Raw genomic sequence first — 19,681 nt, forward strand, 5'->3', positions numbered from 1 at the left:
CATCCAGTCCAGCCCATTATGGTGAACCTGCGGCCGGTGGTCACACAGCTTGTGTGTAGTAAATCTAAGAATGAAACCCATGTCTCTTGACTCCAAATCCAGTGTTCTTAGAAGCATCTCAGAATCCTTTTGAAAAAGACCTTCTATTTCATACTTAAACAAGAAAAAAAAAAAAGGATTTTAGGCAAGGATCTTGAGAAAGGTGACCCACTGGGGGACCTAGTGGGGGCTGGAGGCACAGTCATTCTCTGAGGCCGGGGTGGGGGAGCCCCTGGGCCAGTACTCCTCCACCCGGCTCAGGGGGATCGCCAGTTCTGGCTTTGCTTTTGTTCCTTTTTAACTGCACTCCGCTGCCGACTGATAGTTCTGCGAAGGACAATAAAAACACTCCTGCACCGATTGCCCTAAAAGTTTCGAAGCCCCGTTTCTGTTATCTCGTCCCCGACCGGTTTGCAGACTCCTCAGTCTGGATGCCAACCTAGTCCGGGCTGGTGCTGGCACGAAGGACGCAGATGCGGGAGGCCCAGGGCTCCAGAGGCTCATTTGGGGAGCTTGCTGGGGGCCAGCTCCCCAGGCCGCCGCACCCCCGAGGCCTCGGGTGGTGTCACCTGGCGCTCTCACAGACCAGCTGCTTAAGACAGGCTGGAAATGAGCCTCAGCTTCGGCACAGAACACTGAGAACATCTGCTGCATCACTGCCTTGTCATCCGAGAGAGAAAGTGCCATGTGACACGGGCTGAGCTCCTGATCCCCTCGGAGGGCCTGGCAGGGAGAAAGGATCCTGCAACCAGGAACAGGAGGGGCAGGAGCCGACGCGTCAGGAGCCTTAAACTCTAAAGAACCTAGGAGACTGTTTGCCTCCAGCCACGGTCACCTGTAGCTGGCTCTCATTAAGGCAAAAGCAGTCATGGGGAGCACAGCCCCACTGTGCAACAGGGAGCGGGACGGAGGGATGAAGACGGTCGGGTCTCACGACTGCTACAGAGGAGAGTCCAGGCCACATGCGGCGCGAGGCCATTTAGCAGCACCAGCAGAGCACCCCAGATGCCTCTCCTACCACCCTCTACCTAAACCTCAGTGGAAGCATCCCCTTGTTAAAAAGCATTTATTTGGGGGGGCGCCTGGTGGCTCAGTCGGGTAAGAGTCCGACTCTTGACTTCGGCTCAGGTCATGATCTCGCGGTCGGTGAGTTCGAGCCCCGCGTCGGGCTCTGTGCTGACAGCTCGGAGCCCAGAGCCTGCTTTGGATTCTGTGTCTCCAGCTCTCTCTGCCCCTCCCCCACTCAGGCTCTGTCTCTCTCTCTCTCTCCTTCAAAAATAAATAAACATTAAAAAAATGTTTTCAATAAAAAATAAAAAAATGAACATTAAAAATTTTTCTAAAAATAAAAAATAAAAACAAAACTTTATTTGAAAATACTATCAAAAAAAGGAAATAATATCATACTTACAAAAAGTTGTAAGAATAGTACAAAGAATACCTGCATACCCTTTATCCAAATTTACCTGTTATCACTTAACCCATTTATTATTCTCCTCTCTCTCTCTTCACACACACACACACACACACACACACACACACACACAATGGATATGTATATTTTTTATTTATTTATTTTTTTTACTTTTTAAAAAATTTTTAACGTTTATTTATTTTTGAGACAGAGAGAGAGAGAGAGAGAGAGAGAGAGAGAGCATAAACAGGGGAGGCTCAGAGAAAGAGGGAGACACAGAATCTGAAACAGGCTCCAGGCTCTGAGCTGTCAGCACAGAGCCTGACGCAGGGCTTGAACTCACAGACCACAAGATCATGACCTGAGCCAAAGTCGGACGCTTAACCGACTGAGCCACCCAGGTGCCCCTGTATATTTTTTATTGTTTTCAGAGCCATCTGACAGTAATTTGCAGGCACCCAGACCTCAGTGTGTAAATCCTAATGATAAAGACACTCCCATGTACCACAGTATATTATCAACTACATTGACTTGGAACAGTGACAAGATACCTTTATCTAACCTACTGATTTCTAATTTTGTCAACTGACCGGAAAATGTCCCTTTCCTCCCTACAGAAAAGATCCTTTGTGCTTAGACAGCATGTCTATTTAGTACCCTGTATCTGGAACGACTAAGAGATCAGTTTTATTTTGACGAATACTATTTGCAACTAAAGCCAAGTATAGTCTTAAAAGCAGATGTGGCACTATGAGAACGCATGAGGGGCCTGTTCAGATGCCCTCCGGAGTGTCTGCAGCAGTGTGGTGTTAGCACAAGGATTCGGGGCCAGTGAGGTCCCCCAGGCGCTCCCAGAGGGTCTGAGTGTCCTGGAGTGTGGCAGATCCACACTGGAGTGAGCTTGCCCTCTGTCTTCTTCGTGTTCAACCATCCTCGAGGTCGGCAAATTGGTCACAGAGGTGTGATCGAGTCAGAGTGGGCCCACGGCAGCTCAGTAACCAGGTCCAATCACTACGGCACCCTTACTGGCACACATCTTAATTAGGTTTTAATGCAAGTAATTTGATAAGTACTCCTGGCCATCCGCTACAGAACTGTCAGTGCTGAAAGCTTTTTATTTAGCTCCTCTTCCCTCTATAGTCTATACTGAGGCAGCCTCCCTGCTGACCCTTGTCAAAGAACCCCATCTGCTGGTTGCCACGGTAACTGAAGGCGACCAATTGAGCTGAACAGAGTGACTCAGAAATAAAATCTGCAGCCAAAGGAATTCTGCTAAGAGTAATAAATCATTTAGTAAAAGGGGGTCCTCCACACAGCGACGGGCGTCGGGATAATACGGTGGCAGAGCTCTTCCAGCTAGAAGGTCCGGCAGAGGCCTGCCCGCTTCCTTTCCGGGGAACTCGGGCAGCACAAGAGTCCTAACCTCGCCCAGTTCCACGCCGTCGCGGGGGGGGGGGGGGGGGGGGGGCAGAAGGAACCAATTATCGACACTTTAACGTTTGGGTTGTGAAATTCTGAATTTTAAAAATGGCAAGAGAGCCAGACTAGGCTTCCAATCCTCCTTCCTCTATTTTGTAAAAGGAGCACAAGTAAACAAAGTGCCCCACGCAGCTCAGGAAACCACGGTGGCCTTGAGGTGGGCGGCAGGGAGAGAACACGTATGGAGACTGCTCTGGAGGAGGGAAGGCCACCGCTGCCTCCGGTCATCGATCAACCCTGGGGTGCTCCAAGCAGAAGCCATCTCTGTGTCCAAGGTGTGCAGTGCCTGAGAGAGCAGGGGAGAGAGGATTGGGTTCGGAGAGCAGGGAGGTGTCACTACAGGGTGGCGGAGAGGGTCAGGGGCTCTGTCTCTACAGCACTTGGTCAGTGTTCCGAACAGAGCGAAGGAGGCATCCTTCCTCAATTAAGAGTTCCTGACTGAGAGGAACAGAAAAGAGAGGGAAGGACGGGCTTCCTGAAGGCTGCTCCCCGGGGCCAAGTGAGGGCCCCAGCAGTGGGCTCAGTGTTGGTGCCGAGGCCCTCCCAGCACCGCCACCAAGGTTCCGGTCACGGCCCCCAGGCCCGGTGAGCTTCTGCTGTGTAGACTAGGAACCCCCTGTGGGCAGCAGTGCCCAGATTTTAAGAAGAACCCCCAGGCATGCTAAATCATCCATCCAGTATTTACTCTCTCTAGGCCAGGTCCCGGTGGTTGTGATGCAGCGGCAGTAACACCCTCCCAGGCGATGACAATAGGCGGTGAGGGGCTACAGGACCGACAGCTGGGCCTGGGGCGCGGCGCGGGGCGGTGACGGGAGGCTGGGGACCCTGCTAGTGTCTCTCCCCACAGGCCGCAGAGCAGCATTTTGAGAGGTGTGGGCGCACAATACTGACATCCTCCCGAGCCCTGACCTGAGCTCACGGCCACGGGAGGACCTGCCCTAAACCATCCCCGGAGACAGTGTCCTGCTTTAGAGACGAGCAGCTGCCAAACAGAAGGTAGCGGTCGTCTCCCCCCCAGCTCGCCTCCCCCCCCCCCCACCTTTTCCCAGATGCCGCCAATGAAAGGCTCCATCTCAGACTTGCAGTGAAAATCCCGTCGACGGGAGCGGGGAGCGGTGGTGCGCGCTCAGGACGAGCCCCGGAGATGCAGCCCGCCTCCCGCCGCGCGCTGGCCACTTCCGAGCGCGCCCGCCGCGCCCCTGCACCTGCTCTCAGGCCGCCTCCGAGCGCGCCCGGGGCTGCGGGCGGCCCCCCCCGCGGCGGGCGGGGAGGCGCCCGGCTCCGGCCCCCCACCGCGCCCGCCGACGCCCCCCCAGCCCCAACCCCCGGGCCGCGCGGCCGCTCGCCCCGACCTCTGGGCTGCGCCGCGGCGCAGCCGGGAGGGGGGTCCCGGGAAGGCGCCTGCACCTGCCGGGCGGCCGGGGCGGCTCCGCGGGGCCCGCGGGGCTCCGGGCTGTGGCGGACGGCGAGGATTAAGCCGACGTGGCAGTCGAAGAAGGAGATGGGCGAAAGGCTCATTAACTCCAAGCTCCCGTCCCCGTCTCCTTCTCCCTGGGGAGCGGTGCGGGAAAAGTTTCCTTGTGATGGGAAAGGTGCCGCGTGATTGTTACTGGCTTTTCTTACCTTTTAATTCCTTACGTGTAAACCAAACGTTCACCGTTTGTGGATCATCCTGGACATTCAAGATTTTAACCAACCAGGAAAAAAATATTGGCTGACAGGCCGAAGCACCATTACGGCCCGCTTCGGTTTCTGGGTTAGTGATTAAGCTTCTCCTGTGACCCAATTGAAAGGGCCCAACCCCTGAAGACCTCAAAGAAATGCGAGTTAAAAGGTGCTGGGTGTGACAGCGCTTTATCCGCGCCCCCATTGTCCTCCAATAACCCAACTGGTTTCCATGACCTATCCTAAAACGCGCCATGAGAATCAGGGCTTTCTGATTCCGCACAAATGTTCTAAGCCTGAGGACCCTTTACTGCACAGTTGTTCATACTTACATTCCCTCTGCCTGCTTACAAAGTTACCATTAATTTCACTTTCCAACAACACTTCCCATCTCTTTGTGTGCGCTCACTCTCTCAAATTCTCCTCCATATTTCCACTCCCAGATACTCTTGAACTTTTGCACACATTGCCAGTTTGAGCCTGCACGGAACAATCAGTATATTAATTCCACTCGGAGAGAGTGAGGTTTTTCTAACACAATCTGCGCAACCTGAACTCTTTCCTTCAGAAACACTTTGCCTTTAAAAAGAAACTCCCAGCATGAACCTCATAAGAAGCGACATGTAACAGACAGTGCATGTGGCGTTGGGCATGCAGCTCAGAATTAAAAGAGAATTTTTTACTTTGTTTCTTCGGTGCCATGTGCATAATGTACATGTGGACGAAACTGACATCAGACATTTAAAGCAAAAAAAAAAAAAAAAAAAAAAAAAGAAAAAAAAAAAAGAAAAAGGGATGGGGGAGGGGGATGTGATGGTGGCGGGAAAGAAAGAAAATGTGTTGATAAAAACAGTAACTTCTGTTAATCTACATTTTTCAGTTACTGTCTTAATTAAGAATGTTAGGAAATATGTTGCAGTTTAATTGCATTGTTTCAAGAAATTCTAATGCTGACAAATTTGGGACCATGTATACTTGGATGGTATAAAGGATTAAAGTGGTAATTTCTTCCAATTGGGAGATAACAATCAAAATGATACTTCCCCCACAGCCCCCCACCTCCGCCCCATGTTCAGCATGAAATAAGCCCCGGGGGTGGGGGTCAAAGTAATGTGTTTTTATTTTAACCTGTGTCTATGAGATATAAATAATTTTTCTGAAATTTTTTAATGTTTATTTTTGAGAGAGACAAAGAGAGAGCGAGCAGGGGAGGGACAGAGAGAGGGACACAGAATCCAAAGCAGGCTCCAGACTCCCAGCTGTCATGTCAGCACAGAGCCCGATACGGGGCTTGAACTCAGGAACCGTGAGATCATGACCTGAGAGGGAGTCGGATGCTCAACTGACTGAGCTACTCAGGCGCCCCACGAATAATTTTTTAATACAAAGAATTCACAAAAATGAAATAGCACCTCATCTGAAATAACTGGGTGACATTGGTATCCTTGCAGAAAAGAGTTATTTATGAAAGAAATTGGTAATGATCTCCAAGTGATTCTCAGATGACCTTGTGTCAGACAGTGAAAATCATCTGCCTCAGCCACAAGTACATAAAAACAATGACGGTTTGGAGACATATTCAGATTTTGGGACGCTGTTTTCTTCCCTCCCACTGCAGCGCAGTCCTGCACATGCTCTACGTTTCATTTCTTGAGGCGGGGGGGGGGGGGGGGAGGTTATTCACGTTTAACCTGGGCTCTCACTTCTTCTTTGCTCCCATTCTCTGGGGCAGTTGGGCTCACTGCCTGTGATCGGGGCGGGGGTGGGGGGGTGGGGGTGGGAGCTCAAACCCTAAAGGAGATGCTGCTGTTCAGTGCTCTCTGCTCCCATGGCACGCAGCACAAACCAGGCACCCATGAGAGACTCCCACTGACCCGACTGGCTGCTGCTTTGATAACGTGGTCAGATAAATCAGCCAGTTCATCGCGCCTCCCGTGGACCGCAATGCATGAGACATCAGGGCATCTGACACATCATGGCGCCTGGGGGCGGGTCACCCATTCCCTTGAGGAGGCCGACCCAACTTGCTAGCAGCGAAAGGCATTGCGTCGTATATGCAGTGGCCCTGAACTGGCCACAAAGAAAGATCTGTTTGCCCCGGAACGCAGCTGAAGTGTCCAAAGAGCTTGGCCAAGAGAACAGCTCCAAAGATTTGCTCTGGCTGGAAGGTGTCCCTTCTGCCTCAGTTTCTCAAAACAAGAACGGACAGAGAACGTGACCCCAGATGAACTACTGCCCACACGTTGCCAGTTTCGCAGTGTCTCAAGTCTTGAACTTATATTTGCATTTCGTATCAGGGAGTGGAGTCCTGCTCAGTTAATGGCATGCATGACCCAAGAGACCAAAGAATTCACTGCTATGGAATTAGTACAATTTGTTTTTAAGTGGCACACATGAGATCCAAAATGGTGAAGGAGCACGCACGTCTCTTAAGTGGTCAACACCTGGGACCACATAAAACTCTGAGCTGACCCATTAAGGGATTAAAGATTTTTCATCTCTTGGGGTTTCTGGAAGTTGTGGTGGGAGAACACCTCCTGGGGAGCTGGGAAAGGCCTCTGTCGGCCCCGGATCCCTGCAGGGACCCCAGGAGGGGACCTGGAGCAGGACCCCAGCGTTCACTTCCAGGTTCAAGGGAGAGGAGAGAGTTCAGGCAGACGTCTAGGCGGGGAGAGCCCAGAGCGAAATTCTAAGTGGAAAAGTTCTGAGTCCATTCTCGGAGTTGGAAGAACACTAAAAGAAGGAGAGGCCACAAGGCGGGGGGGGGGGGGGGGGAGGAAAAAGGGAAACAGCTCCCGCCCGAGGGCCGACTGCCTATCCAGCAGCGGCAAGGCTGTTCCCGGGCTCCCAGGACCATTTGTTCCATTACACAATCTCCTGAAGCCATTTAGAGAGAGCTCAAACAACTGCCTGTACCAACACGACACATGGCTTCCCATCCCGACTCTTTGCTAATCCAGACGCTCCAACCATCTTTCTTTAAGATGCCATATGGTTGGCAGAAGCCTGTAGATCTAGCAGCACATCTGCTTGTAAGTTTCTCCTTCCCCTCCATCCCCCTAACAAAAGAGGGATCGGGAGACAGACCGCGCGGGGCACGCAGGCGTACCTCTGCCCATATATAGTTCTTTCTTTTGAAGCCTGCTAACTAAACAGAACTGTTAAAGGGATGATCGGGAATTATTCGGGGCTCGCTCATTTTTAACTCGACAACATGGCGATTTATTTGCCTGTCGTGATTCAGAACAAGATTAGAAAAACAAAGGGTGGCTGGTCTCCTTTTTCCAAGAGCTTGATCACTTGAAAACCACTTCAAAGCTCTCCCTCTGGGAATCCTTGGGAGGCTTTCTGGCCGCGGGAGAGGGACGGCACCCTTGCCTGAAGCTATCTCTCCTCTTCTTTTTGGTCAAGGAAGACGGACAATCTGAGAAACCAGCAGATACCCAGAGCCTGCTTTGTTAGCAAGCACGGCGCGGCTGTATGCTAATGAGCCGGCACTGACACACTGCTTTTCCGTATGATGAGCAAAGATTGTTGACGCTGTTGAAATCCTGGCTCTCCTGGCCTGTGAGCCCACGGGCTGCCTCCTTGGAATCCGGCCCCCAGAAAGACAGGCTGCAAAAAAATAATACATTCGACTCTCCTGATGACTGAAATCTGGCCATTTGTAACTTAGAGCGGTGGGGGACGGGGGAGGGGAGCGGGACTGGGAAAATATTCTAAAATATTTCATCAGGCCAGGAATCAGAAAGACTAACTTCTAGACAAGCTAAAAGTTAAACCTGGCAGACACATGTGAGTGATCGAGGCCAGGGCGCTCGGCTTCAGGAGCTAAATCTGCAGAGTGGGGGTGAGGGGCAGTTGGTCTAGCCTCTGTAACATAGGGACAGCTGGGATATTCCCTCCGGACTGGTGCAGAGAGCCCTCTTGCAGATGGGACACCCCCACCGGTGGCACCACTCAGTCACAGGTGAAAAGCCGTTTCTGATCTCCTTGTAAATTTGTTTGATCCATGTGTTGGTTGACCACGCATGGTTTCCCAAGTCCGTGCAAATGAGGGATGGTAAAAAAAGCAAACCGAATATGCCATTGTTGCAAAAGTAGACCCTTTTTTTTTTCTTTCAGAAGTCAAAGAAGGGTGGAAAAGGACGCCGTGTTAAGTGCTGAGCACGTTAAGTGAAATATCCCTTTATCTGCTTGGAAACTCTAAGTAGTCAGGCACTATTATTTTGATTTAATAGATTGTGGAGACTGAGGCTTAGAAAGGGTTAGCAAAAAAAAAAAAAAAAAAAAAAAGAAGAAGAAGCAAAACTTCAGCAAACCTGCAGTGAGGAATTGCTGAACCCCAGGGAGCCCGGGTGGCTCAGTTGATTAGGCATCTGACTTTGGCTCAGGCCATGATCTCATGGTTCGTAGGTTCGAGCCCTGTGTCGGGCTCTGTGCCGACAGCTCGGGGCCTGGAGCCTGCTTCAGATTCTGCATCTCCCTCTCTCTCTGTCCCTCCCCCAATAGTGCTCTGTCTCTCTGTCTCTCGCTCTCTCTCAAAAATAAATAAACATTAAAAAATTAAAAAAAAAAAAGTAACTGCCAAAGCCATGCAGATCTCATGAAGTCCAGTAGGCTCCAGGTGTTCAGGGACACTTCTGCACAGACACGTCCCCTCAGGATATGCCCGGGTTCCAGGCTGCCCACCTGAGCAGACCACTGTCAGCTGGTGAGCAATAAACTAGTTCAAATTAGTATGCTGACGGGGGCACCAAACTGTAAATTCCATTTACTTGTAATCTACAATGTGAATGAAAATTCATGTAACTGAAATGCAAAAACATGAGGAGTGACTAAGAAAGCATTGAATATTATAATGAAAGTATCAGAACTTAGCCATTCAAAAAGTATGGCCTTCAAATTATTCCCCTTGGGGAAGTGGGGATAGCACGTGTTTTCCAACCACGGGGCCACTGCCTAGGTCTTGCCGACAGGTTCCTCCTTTCTGAAACTTCCTCCATAGCCTCGGGCTTCATGGGTGGATACACACGTAAGTCTGTGAGTAGGTGTTCAATGCATTTTGTCAAATTCATACATTTGTCCCCCCCTCCCCCCCCCCAGGGGAAAGCGCGAACGCAGTCACCCACTACCAAAAATTGTGCAGTCAAGTTTCCCACATTTGGGGAAATCGCAGGGGTCAACACATCCGGAGTGCAATGGATAAGCCTCGCCCTGGGAAAAACACCTTCGCTGATCATGGTATCTCCCTTGCCAGGTACGTATAAAAATCATATGTTTTAATATAAAATACATGCAGTGCAGGATATGCTACTCGATGATTACACAGACTAGATGCTGGGAGCCTGATTCTATTATCAACAGGAACAGATAACCTATTATTAACAATTGTTTTGTTACCATTGAGATGCAGCTATGTAGAATGACGACTTTGAATTAAAAGAAAAAAATCTACGTTGAAATCTCAGCATGGTCCCAGGCAAATTCTTCTAAGCCTGTTTCATTTCCAATATAAAATGATTCTACTACCTCCCAGGACTACTTGGAGAGTTAGAGACAGCATGTAAAACGCCTGGCCCTTAGAGATCCTCACTAAGTGAAAGTACAGCCATCATCATCATTATTATTTTTAATAAAGTGTTTCAGGGGCGCCTGGGGGGCTCAGTCAGGTGAGTGTCTGACCCTTGATTTCGGCTCAGGTCATGATCTCACGGTCGTGGGATGGAGCCCCGTGTCAGGATTCTCTGCTTGGGGTTCTCTCTCTCTCCCCCCCTCTCTTTTTGCCCCTCCCCCGCTCATGCTGGCTTTCTCTCTCTCTCAAAACAAATAAATAAACATTAAAAAAGTACCTCGGAGCATATGCACAGTGCTTCCACATACACGAGCTCACCTAACTCTGAAAACGGCCCCGAATATACCAAGTGCTTCTTCTTTCAAATGAACGAGGCAATGAAGATTCCATAATAACATAACTAAAGCAATAAACAGTATGAGGTATTATTATTATTATTAATTGAGACTCTTCTATGTGCAGTGACTGTGCTAAGTGTTTTTCCAGTTATTTTTAAGTCATTATTAGCAACCTTTTCAAGAAGGTATTATGGCTACTATTGTGATCCTCATGTTATAGACAAGAAAGTGAGGCCCAGAGATGCCCCCGATATCTTGCCTTATTCACATAGTAAGTGGAGAGCTAGAACACAATCCCAGGTCTGTCATCTAAACCCATGATCCTCACGGCAGCTATAAAATAGCTAAGACAGGACTGAAAGCCAGATTTCTCTGTTTAAGATCTGGTGTTCCTTTGTCCATACCACATTGTCCTTGGGTGGAACTTAACTAAAAGCTACTGGACATTTGACAAGACAGTCTCCTAGCAAAACAAAACAAAACAAAACAAAACAAAAAACAACTTTGTCCTCACCAAATTTCCATGTATGCTAGTAAATTCTATAGGGTCCATGGTTCAAGTATCACGTGCGTTTATGTGCACTTGCACAGAGCCTGAATGCTGGGTGCCCCCTCCAGCGTAGTGAAAAATTAGAGCAGTTTTCCTTAGAGCATTTGAATGCATTACACACACAAACACACACCATCAGAGCTGTCATTATATACTTGGAATCCAACATCACTGAAGTTGCAAGGAATTTCTTATCAAGACAATAGTCTTTCAATAAAAGTTAACTGTCAATAGAAGGCTTCTGAATCAAAATGATCTGCTAGGGATGCTAGAACATTTGGAGGCTGCTGATCAGATGCTGGCATGGAGCAAAGGGAGGTTTGGTGCACATATGTGCCCAAGCAGACAGTTCCCCCCCACCCCCACAAAGCCCCGAGGTGTCCCCGAGACTCTCCTCTGGCTTCTGGGCCAGTGGGATCTGGGGGCTGTAATCTGGGGTGGGTTTTTCTCCGGCCTCTGCTCTCTCCCTCCTCGCATCCCCCTCACCTGATTGGACCTGGACTGATTTCCAAAATCACTGGATCCCCCAGCTTCCTAATTTCACCGCTGACTCCAACTCAGTTCAAAACAGAATAGGATTTTAACCAACCAGCCAAGCAAACAAACAAATACCTTTTCTATCACTTCAGTGCTTCCAAAGTCATTAATCTCTGGTCACATTTCCAGTCAACAGTCAAAAGCAGTTTCCAGGAGGGTCTGAGCATAATAGACTGTGAACGGAGATGTGTTACTTGGAAGTTAGCGCTGTATACGCACCAAGTGCCCCCACGCTTTCAAACTTAAAGGAGATGAGTCTCAAAGGCCTCTCTATAGAGTATTCTGGAATGCATCGTTATGAGGCGGCACTTCTGATCTGTCAGGGGTGGAGACCTGATTATTAACCGTCCGTCCCCCTGACGGTATTCCCCAGAGGCCGACATTGTGAACGTTGTGTCCTTCATTAATTGCAAGGGCTGCAGTAGTCCTGGGTTACAGCACGAGAACAAAAGCCCTGTTTCATTCTAACTTCGCTAAAGGTGTAGGGAAGACCCATTTAATGTTCACGAGCTCTGATTACAGGTTGTACATGTTGCTCCCTGTGCTGAGCGCTGTGGCAATGCACATAGCTAACGTTTATTGCGTCCTTGCTGTGTGCCAGGCACTGCTCTGAACATTTGTGTAATAGTTCGTGCAATCCTCTTAACCCCATGAGATACGTAACACAACTGTCATAATTTTATGGATGGAGATGTTTAGGCCCACGTTAAGTAGCTCGTCCCAAATCACACAGCGCAGAAGAGGGCAGAGCAGGTATTTGAAGCCGTGCCGTCTGGGTTCAGAAGGCACGTTCTTAACTACCCTTCCCTGTGATGACGCTCAGAGACATTAAGTAGGAAAGGGTCTGATTCTCAGCCTACCAGCCATGGGAGTTTGGTGATATTTAGCCTCTCTCTAACCAGATGACTTCAAAGTAAAATGTAATTTTTACCATACATGTCCCACCTGTCCATCTCACAAGATTGTTAGGAAACTTTATTTTATATTCGTGTTCTCACTCCCATGATTCTCTGCTTTCTTTCTCCCCGTGTGCAAAGGTCTAGTGTAGGCCCATTGGGCGTGACCTCTCTGAGGGGAGGGCCGGTATCTAATATATTTCAGTAGCTCCTGTGGCCAGACCTCACAGCTTGCTATGACTATCTTCATCACAGCCTCAGAAATTGCCTCTTTGGGTGCTAATTAGGGGCCCCAAAATGAACAACCAAAGACCTTTGGCTTTGCCAACCGAAGAAGGGGGCATAGATTTGTATAGATTTGTGCATCCTGCATTTGGTGTTTAAATGCCTTCTCCAAATGGTCTCAGACAAAATGAAAAGGCACTGAAATCAGCCAGCCCCAGTAAGATATACAGGGACAGTCTGACCAGAAATAAGCTAGGGAAAAACAAGTAGTAGCTTCTCGTCTGGAAGCCCCTGAGGTCAGCTTTGTCATCAGCCCATGGTGCTCAGGGATATTAAAAACACTGCCACAATGGAGCGAACACAGCTAACGTGATAGAAAGGAGACAAGATTGGATATAAAACAGAAATACTGCCTTTCCAGAGAGAGAAAATTGTTAATACAAATGAACAGCTGTTTGGGAAGAAAACATTATTTCTCCAAACCCAGACAAAGCTCTATTTATTACATTTCAGAGACACTTAAATTATAGTGTCTGAAAGCTATCCTATCATGGGTTTATCTGTGACACCTAAATTATCCAAAAATCTGAGAGGTTAAGCCAAAATAAAGGCTTTCCTGTGAGAAAGGCTTCTAGAGAGAAAGTTCCTCTTTTTCCTCAAAGGAGCAGGTGAATAAATTCACTGTGTAGCATAACCAAATGAATACTAAATTCCAGCACTAAACTTGCTGGAAATGCAATGGAATATTAAATGCAAAATTCATTCCAAGATGTTAATGTATGCTATTTAAAAATCTAAATGCATAGTTCACTATTCCCATTGGTCTGTTTATATTCTTGTGTTCACATGGGTTCTCGACTGCATCCAGCTCTGGGTCTGCCCCAGGTGCTCCCCAGAAGTCCTGGAATGTTCTCTGTGCTTGCTGTGCTGGGCCAGTCCTGTTATGGGAGGTGCTGGAAATGGCATCAGCCCTGACCCTTCCAGAGGAGACCAGGGCTCACCAACACCTTTCTCACTGACTAGCATGTGTCTGGCTGCCTTGAGGCATTTCTGGAAAGTAGACTGTCACACTCTGATTAAAAAAAAAAAAAAATGGGGCACCTGGGTGGCTCAGTTGGTTAGGCGACTGACTTCGGCTCAGGTCATGATCTCGAGGTTTGTTGAGTTCGAGCCCCGCATCAGGCTCTGTGCTGACAGCTCAGAGCCTGGAGCCTGCTTCGGATTCTGTGTCTCCCCCTCTCTCTGCCCCTCCCCTGCTCACACTCTGTGTCTCTCTGTCTCTCAATAATAAATCAACGTTAAAAAAAAAAAGTAAAAAAAAAAATTGCCACTAAGGGGAAAAAATGAAGAAAATCCTATTTGGCAGGGTCTAGGGAAAGTTACACAACAGACCAAGTGACCAGGTTAGGGGGCACTGTCAAGGTCAAGGGTAGGCTTGCCTCAGTCCTTTCTGCTCATCCCTCCAATCAATTCAAGTACAGCACAGGCTTCAGGCTAGATGGGAAACACAACAAAAGCAACACCATAAAGAAGGAAACTAAAATCCATAATCCTGTGATGCTACCTTACCACGGGGTGACCTGAACTTGAATGCTCTGGGGCCACTCAGGAGTCTCTGTCACCCTACACAAGACGCGTGCTTCCCTCCTCTCGTTAGCACTTGGTACCGTTCTACCTTTACTTCCAACACACCTCGTGGGGTGCGGTGCGGCATAGTAAGTTAGTGAAGACTTGAGAGTTTCCTAGTGAAAGGTGTTATGGTGTTATGTAAATACACAGTATTATTTTGTCTTTATTCCAGCATTACTGGTTTGAAATAGTTCAGTGTGTGTAAATATGTTTAATAATGTGTATTAATTAGACTTTTTTTTTTTTTTTTTTGGAATTCCCTGGCGTCTCAGTTAACCAAGTGGTAGCAGGCTTACTGGTGCAGGGAACTGTTAAGGACAGTCTCTGACAACTATCCGTTGGCCTGTCCCATTCAGATCAAATTCTAGCTAGGTGAATCCACTCAGTGCGTGTAGTCATTTACTTGAGCACAAGACGAAATCGCTAGGTTGTGACCCCCTCGTGAAAATGAAGAGCCAGGTGCAAATGTTAAAATTCACAGCATGCGACCAACCCATCCCAGAGAATGGGAGGAACTGGGCAAGCTCCCTGTAAGCAGTTAGTAGGATGGTAAGCCTAAGCGTGCAATGTTCGGAAAAAGAAGAAAAAATTCTTTTAAGTACCAGTACCACATGCTTTATACTGAAGTGTCTAAAAATAAATACTACTCTGAAGATCAAGTGTCAATCAGGGCCAGGTTAACCCTTGATAGCCACTTCCGTTCCCCTCTAGGAATAGCATTTTCTCCGACCTTGTCAGCAATGTAGGGTCAAGAGGATCTGACCGTGGCAACCCAACTTTCTTTACAGGGTTCTGAATAAAGGGTTATTTCCAGCCTTCTCTCCAGACAATAGCCATCTACACCTGCTGGCGCTCATAGGAACACTGAGAGTTCAGATTGATTACACGGACAGGTATTTCCCGGAGACATTGCTTTTTAAATATCCTGTGTGGGCATGTGCCCATGTGGCAGAATGGTCTTGTTTTCTTTCCCATCACAGATGGCCGAGAGTCCTTCCCATGAGAATGGAGTCAAAAGCATAGGCTTCAGAATTATCATAAAGATGGGGAGAAGGTGTCAATGAATTACTGAAAAACTCACAGAACTCATCATATGCTGAGTTAAATGAGTAATGTTACCCTAGAGAACATCTTGTGTTATGTGTATTATTTTCTCCCTCCCAAGATAAAAATCTGCACAGAGACCTGCACTGTGATTGGATCGTGCCCTACAGGCATCATAAGAAGTCCTTGAGTCAGGATGGTCTTGAGCTGGACAGCCACCAGAAACACTCCAGGCTAGCTGACTGAGCCACCAGGAGGGACAAGACATAGAACCATGCCTCGACACTGGGAATACAAGGGAGGTCAGACAGAAGTCATGTGCTGCTTCTCATGTTGGGTTTTAAGTCTAAACCGATCTTCCAAAGTGTGGAATCCAAAGAATATTATTAGAAAGAGTGCCTTTTTTTACTCTCTGCATATACCCAGCTCTCCTTCAGAGTCAAGAATCACCTTCTACAAAGCCCTATCTGATCTCCTCCTATATGTTCCTTCTCCCGTGTTCCACATCATCGCTCTGATCACAGTGCATCAGAACTGTCTACAGGAAGAAAGGTCAGCCCTTTGTGAGCAGGGGATGGTTCTCACGGGCAGCCACAATGTCTGGCACAGGACCTGACATAGGCAGGTATTGAAGGAAAGAAGGATTTTTTTTTAAGTGTTTATTTATTTTTGAGAGAGAGAGACAGAGAAACAAAGTGTAAGTGGTGGGGGAAGGGAAGAGAGAGAGGGAGGCACAGAACCCAAAGCAGGCTCCAGGCTCCGAGCCATCAGCACAGAGCCCGATGCAGGACTCGAACTCACGAACTGTGAGATCGTGACCTGAGCCAAAGTGGAACGCTCATCCAACTGAGCCACCCAGGCGCCCCAGGGAAAATAGGATTTGTAATGACAGCATCACAGACCGTGCTTATAAACCACCGACTGGCCTGAAATCAGATGGCATCACAGTCACATCACCCTTTTTATAGAGATGGCTTTCAAGGAACCACTGGCAAAAGCTGCCATCTCCACCTTCAGCTGGAGTAGAGAATTAGTTACATTTGTGGAGGTCATATTGCTTTTGCTTCTGAAGAATATGGACTTCTCTCTTTTTTTTTTTTTTTTTTTTTTTTTTCTAAAAGAAAACTAGATAAAAAAGAGGGCAATGCCTCGGTGTAGAGAAGGCCTTGGGGACTTTCTAGGAAAACAATTTCACTGGCAGCAGCTGGAGATGCAGCATATGATCTTGCTAAAGCTGTTTAAGTACCATACACGCTGTTGATGCTGGTGTTTTCCAGTGACTGAGAGGCAGGGACTTCAATGCAACGTGAAGAAAATACCACAACATTCACCTGTCCCGGCAAGTATTTACCCAACACCTACAACGTACTCCCTGCCGGCTGCTGGGAAATGGTGGAGAACAAGACAGAGAAGATGTCACTCCCAGGGGGTTGCATGTAGTTGTCGACGGGATCCCTATCTGGGGGAATTTCGCAAAGACGCTTCTGGGAAAGTGCTGGGAGAGGAACCTCAGTGGTGGAGTGGAGGCAAGTTAAATCTCTGCTCGAGGACTCACTCATGACGGCATCAACGTGACGCGATTCGGTAAGCTTTGTTTAAACAGACTTCCAACTACATTTTATGAGCTCTGGCCACGGTGGCTACCCAAGTAGATTAGATACTGGCCCCGCCCCTCAGCACCTCCAGAAAGACCTTGGCACACGGGTAAGGAAAGCAGTAGATCGGCGTGCAAGGGGAGGGCCCAGGTGCAGGTGAGCGGTCTTAGAATTCAGAAAGAGGACTTCATTGAAGAAAACCTCTCCATTGACTCTAAAGCAATGTGAGTTACTGATGAACCAACAAGATACGACAGGACACTCATCTGTACCAATAACCCTGAAAGAGAGTAATACGGGAATAAAATGTGCTGCCTGACTGGTAACAAAGGTTTCGATGCAATCCGTTTCACAACACAGCAGAATGCTAATGTAGTTCAAATCTGACTGGATGTGCCAAGAAAGAAAAAAATGTTTCCCATCGATGCAAATTTTTTGGAGACTAAGAAAATGGACTTCTAGAGCCTCTCAAGGACTCTGCTAGTCATGCCACAGACAGTTTGAAGGAACTGCTGACTCCTGAGACCACGCCGCGGGATTAAAACAAAGACCGCAAAGTTGCCGCCTTCCCCAAGCAGCATTCATGGGATCGAGAGGCGGGGACACCTTTCAGAGCAGGGAACAGGCAGAGCTGGGAACAGGCGGGCTGACCCAGTGCACTTTCTTTTTGATCAACCTTATATTTGACTGTATTTTAGTAAATTATCCGTGTAGTTGTATTTTGACAGCTCTCTTTACAGCAGTAAAACAAAATGTGTGCATCGCAAATGGCAAAGATTCAAATTTCAGCTATGTTTATCCAAAATAGCACTGAACTGCTTCTGTACTTATGCTATACTGCCTACAGCTTTACGGAAGGGAAGACAGATGGGATGAATTTAGCAGGGAAACAGCTGTGGCTTGAAGAAGAGACAAGCAAAAGTTTTGCTATCGGCTTCATTATGTATCAAGGTACCAGTAAATTGTGTATCCGTAAGGCAGCCAAAAAAGTGTTTTTCATTTGACTAGTGATAATTACCCTTTCTCAACAGCTGACAATGTTCTAAGTGGCATTAAATAGGTAGAATAATTAAGCAATAAGATACAACAGGCAGCGCCTTGCTGGGAACTGTGGTTCCCCTCAGGTGAGCTTGGAAGGCCGAGGCTAAGGGGTCAATGACTTCAACCGACCGCCTGAGAGATACAGCAGGAAGTTGCTGGGGGGACCGCACACCAGTAGGAAACAGGAGGGAAACTCCCCAGGGAGGCTGGAAACTGGGAGCTTATCTGTGACGGTGACATCTCGGAAAGAAAGTGACCCCCGAACTTCTCCCCCCGACTCAACAATGGATGTGCGCCCTTCACCCCCACTGGACATGCTTGTGGAAATGGAGGGAGGGATGGTCCTCCTCGGAATCATCTTTCGTCTGTGTTCAGATGTTCAGTTAGGTGTTTCTCAAGACTGGGCTGCGTCAACCTTCAGACAAGAGGAAGTTTCCGGGCTTTACAATGACGACCAGTCACATTGCTAGTTAAGTGTGCTCGGATATACCGTTCCTGACACCGTACCGATCCCACTCTCAGCTGTAGCCTCGGGGAAAATTGACCAACATCTACTGCCAATCCTAGAGACCCTCCTATGCAGATGAGGGCTCACTGCACAACCTTGGTGTTTGCAATAAGAAAGCATGCACTTTGTGGGAAAAAAAATTGTACCTCTTTATGATTGCATTAAGTAGAGCCCTTTATATTGGGTGACCGACAAAGAAAATATATCTATACGTTTATATATTGATGTTTAGCTATTTTTGAGAGAGACAGAGACAGAGCATGAGCAGGGGAGGGGCAGAGAGACAGGGAGACACAGAATCTGACGTGGGCCTCGAACCCGCTGACTGCTAGATCATGACCTGAGCCGAAGTCGGACACTTAACCGACTGAGACACCCAGGCGCCCCTAAATAGATTTTTTAATAAATCTAACCTGTGCTCCACCCAGATCAATAACGTTAATACTGCCACGGTAACAGAAAGGAGAAACACAGAAACGGCCTGAAAAAGGAACAAACACACTGTGACATGTATGCACTAAACCCGGGTGTGACAGTGCTATCTGGTGGCACAAAGTTTACCTCACTGCCACTGAGTGGTAATGAATGGAAAGCATGAATATGGTCAAAAGCATGTGAGAACAGATTAGAAACTTACTACCTTCCTCAGTTTTCACCATCACTTTCTATTTGCGCTCAGGCAAGAGGCTGTACGTTTTCTTTTCTTGTAGGTACAATTATTGTTGTCCCCCTGTGGCCTTTTTGTAACGTTCTGCTACTTTTCCAGTGACTTTTATTCCTGGCAACACTTCTCAGGACTCTACCGGACTGCGTCTTGACAGGCCCCCTAATACCACTGCTTTTCTGGGTCCACTAGGACCATTGTCTCTTTTAGAGGCAGAAAGACCATGAGGTATTGTAGAGACAGCACAGGCTTTGGAGTCAGGTAAAACTGTTTGAAGTGTAGCTTCGCCTCTCACAGACAATTTCCTTCCTCTGGGTCTCAGTTGCCTCATTTGTAAACTGGGGTAAACTGTGGACAGCTTTTGTAGAGCACCTAGTGTAACATCACGGTAAACCGTCAATAATTAGGAATGACTTTTTTTCCTTTTTTTTTTTTTAATGGAAGGAAGGATTTTACTGAATTGCCCTTCCTGCCATTCTCTT

The 19,681-nt window shown here is 47.9% G+C and overlaps 1 protein-coding gene and 1 non-coding gene across 12 annotated transcripts in view; both read right to left on the minus strand.

The window, feature by feature from the left end:
* SDCCAG8 (SHH signaling and ciliogenesis regulator SDCCAG8) overlaps window positions 1-19,681 on the minus strand; it is a 246,891-nt gene that overhangs the window by 19,470 nt on the left and 207,740 nt on the right. The window contains exon 18 of one of the 11 annotated variants that reach the window (XM_045049308.1): window positions 7,796-8,212. The exons of the other annotated variants lie outside the window; for them this stretch is intronic. Within the exon in view, the coding sequence (XP_044905243.1) occupies window positions 8,056-8,212 (157 nt within the window). The 3' untranslated portion in view covers window positions 7,796-8,055. Of the gene's footprint in view, window positions 1-7,795; window positions 8,213-19,681 lie in introns of those variants that run through there. 11 annotated transcript variants of the gene reach the window in all.
* Window positions 9,701-9,865, minus strand: LOC111558463. The gene has a single exon (XR_002739371.2). It is a non-coding gene; the product is annotated as a U1 spliceosomal RNA (small nuclear RNA).

Source organism: Felis catus, chromosome F1 (genome assembly GCF_018350175.1).
Source record: "Felis catus isolate Fca126 chromosome F1, F.catus_Fca126_mat1.0, whole genome shotgun sequence".
Taxonomy (NCBI): Eukaryota; Metazoa; Chordata; class Mammalia; order Carnivora; family Felidae; genus Felis; species Felis catus.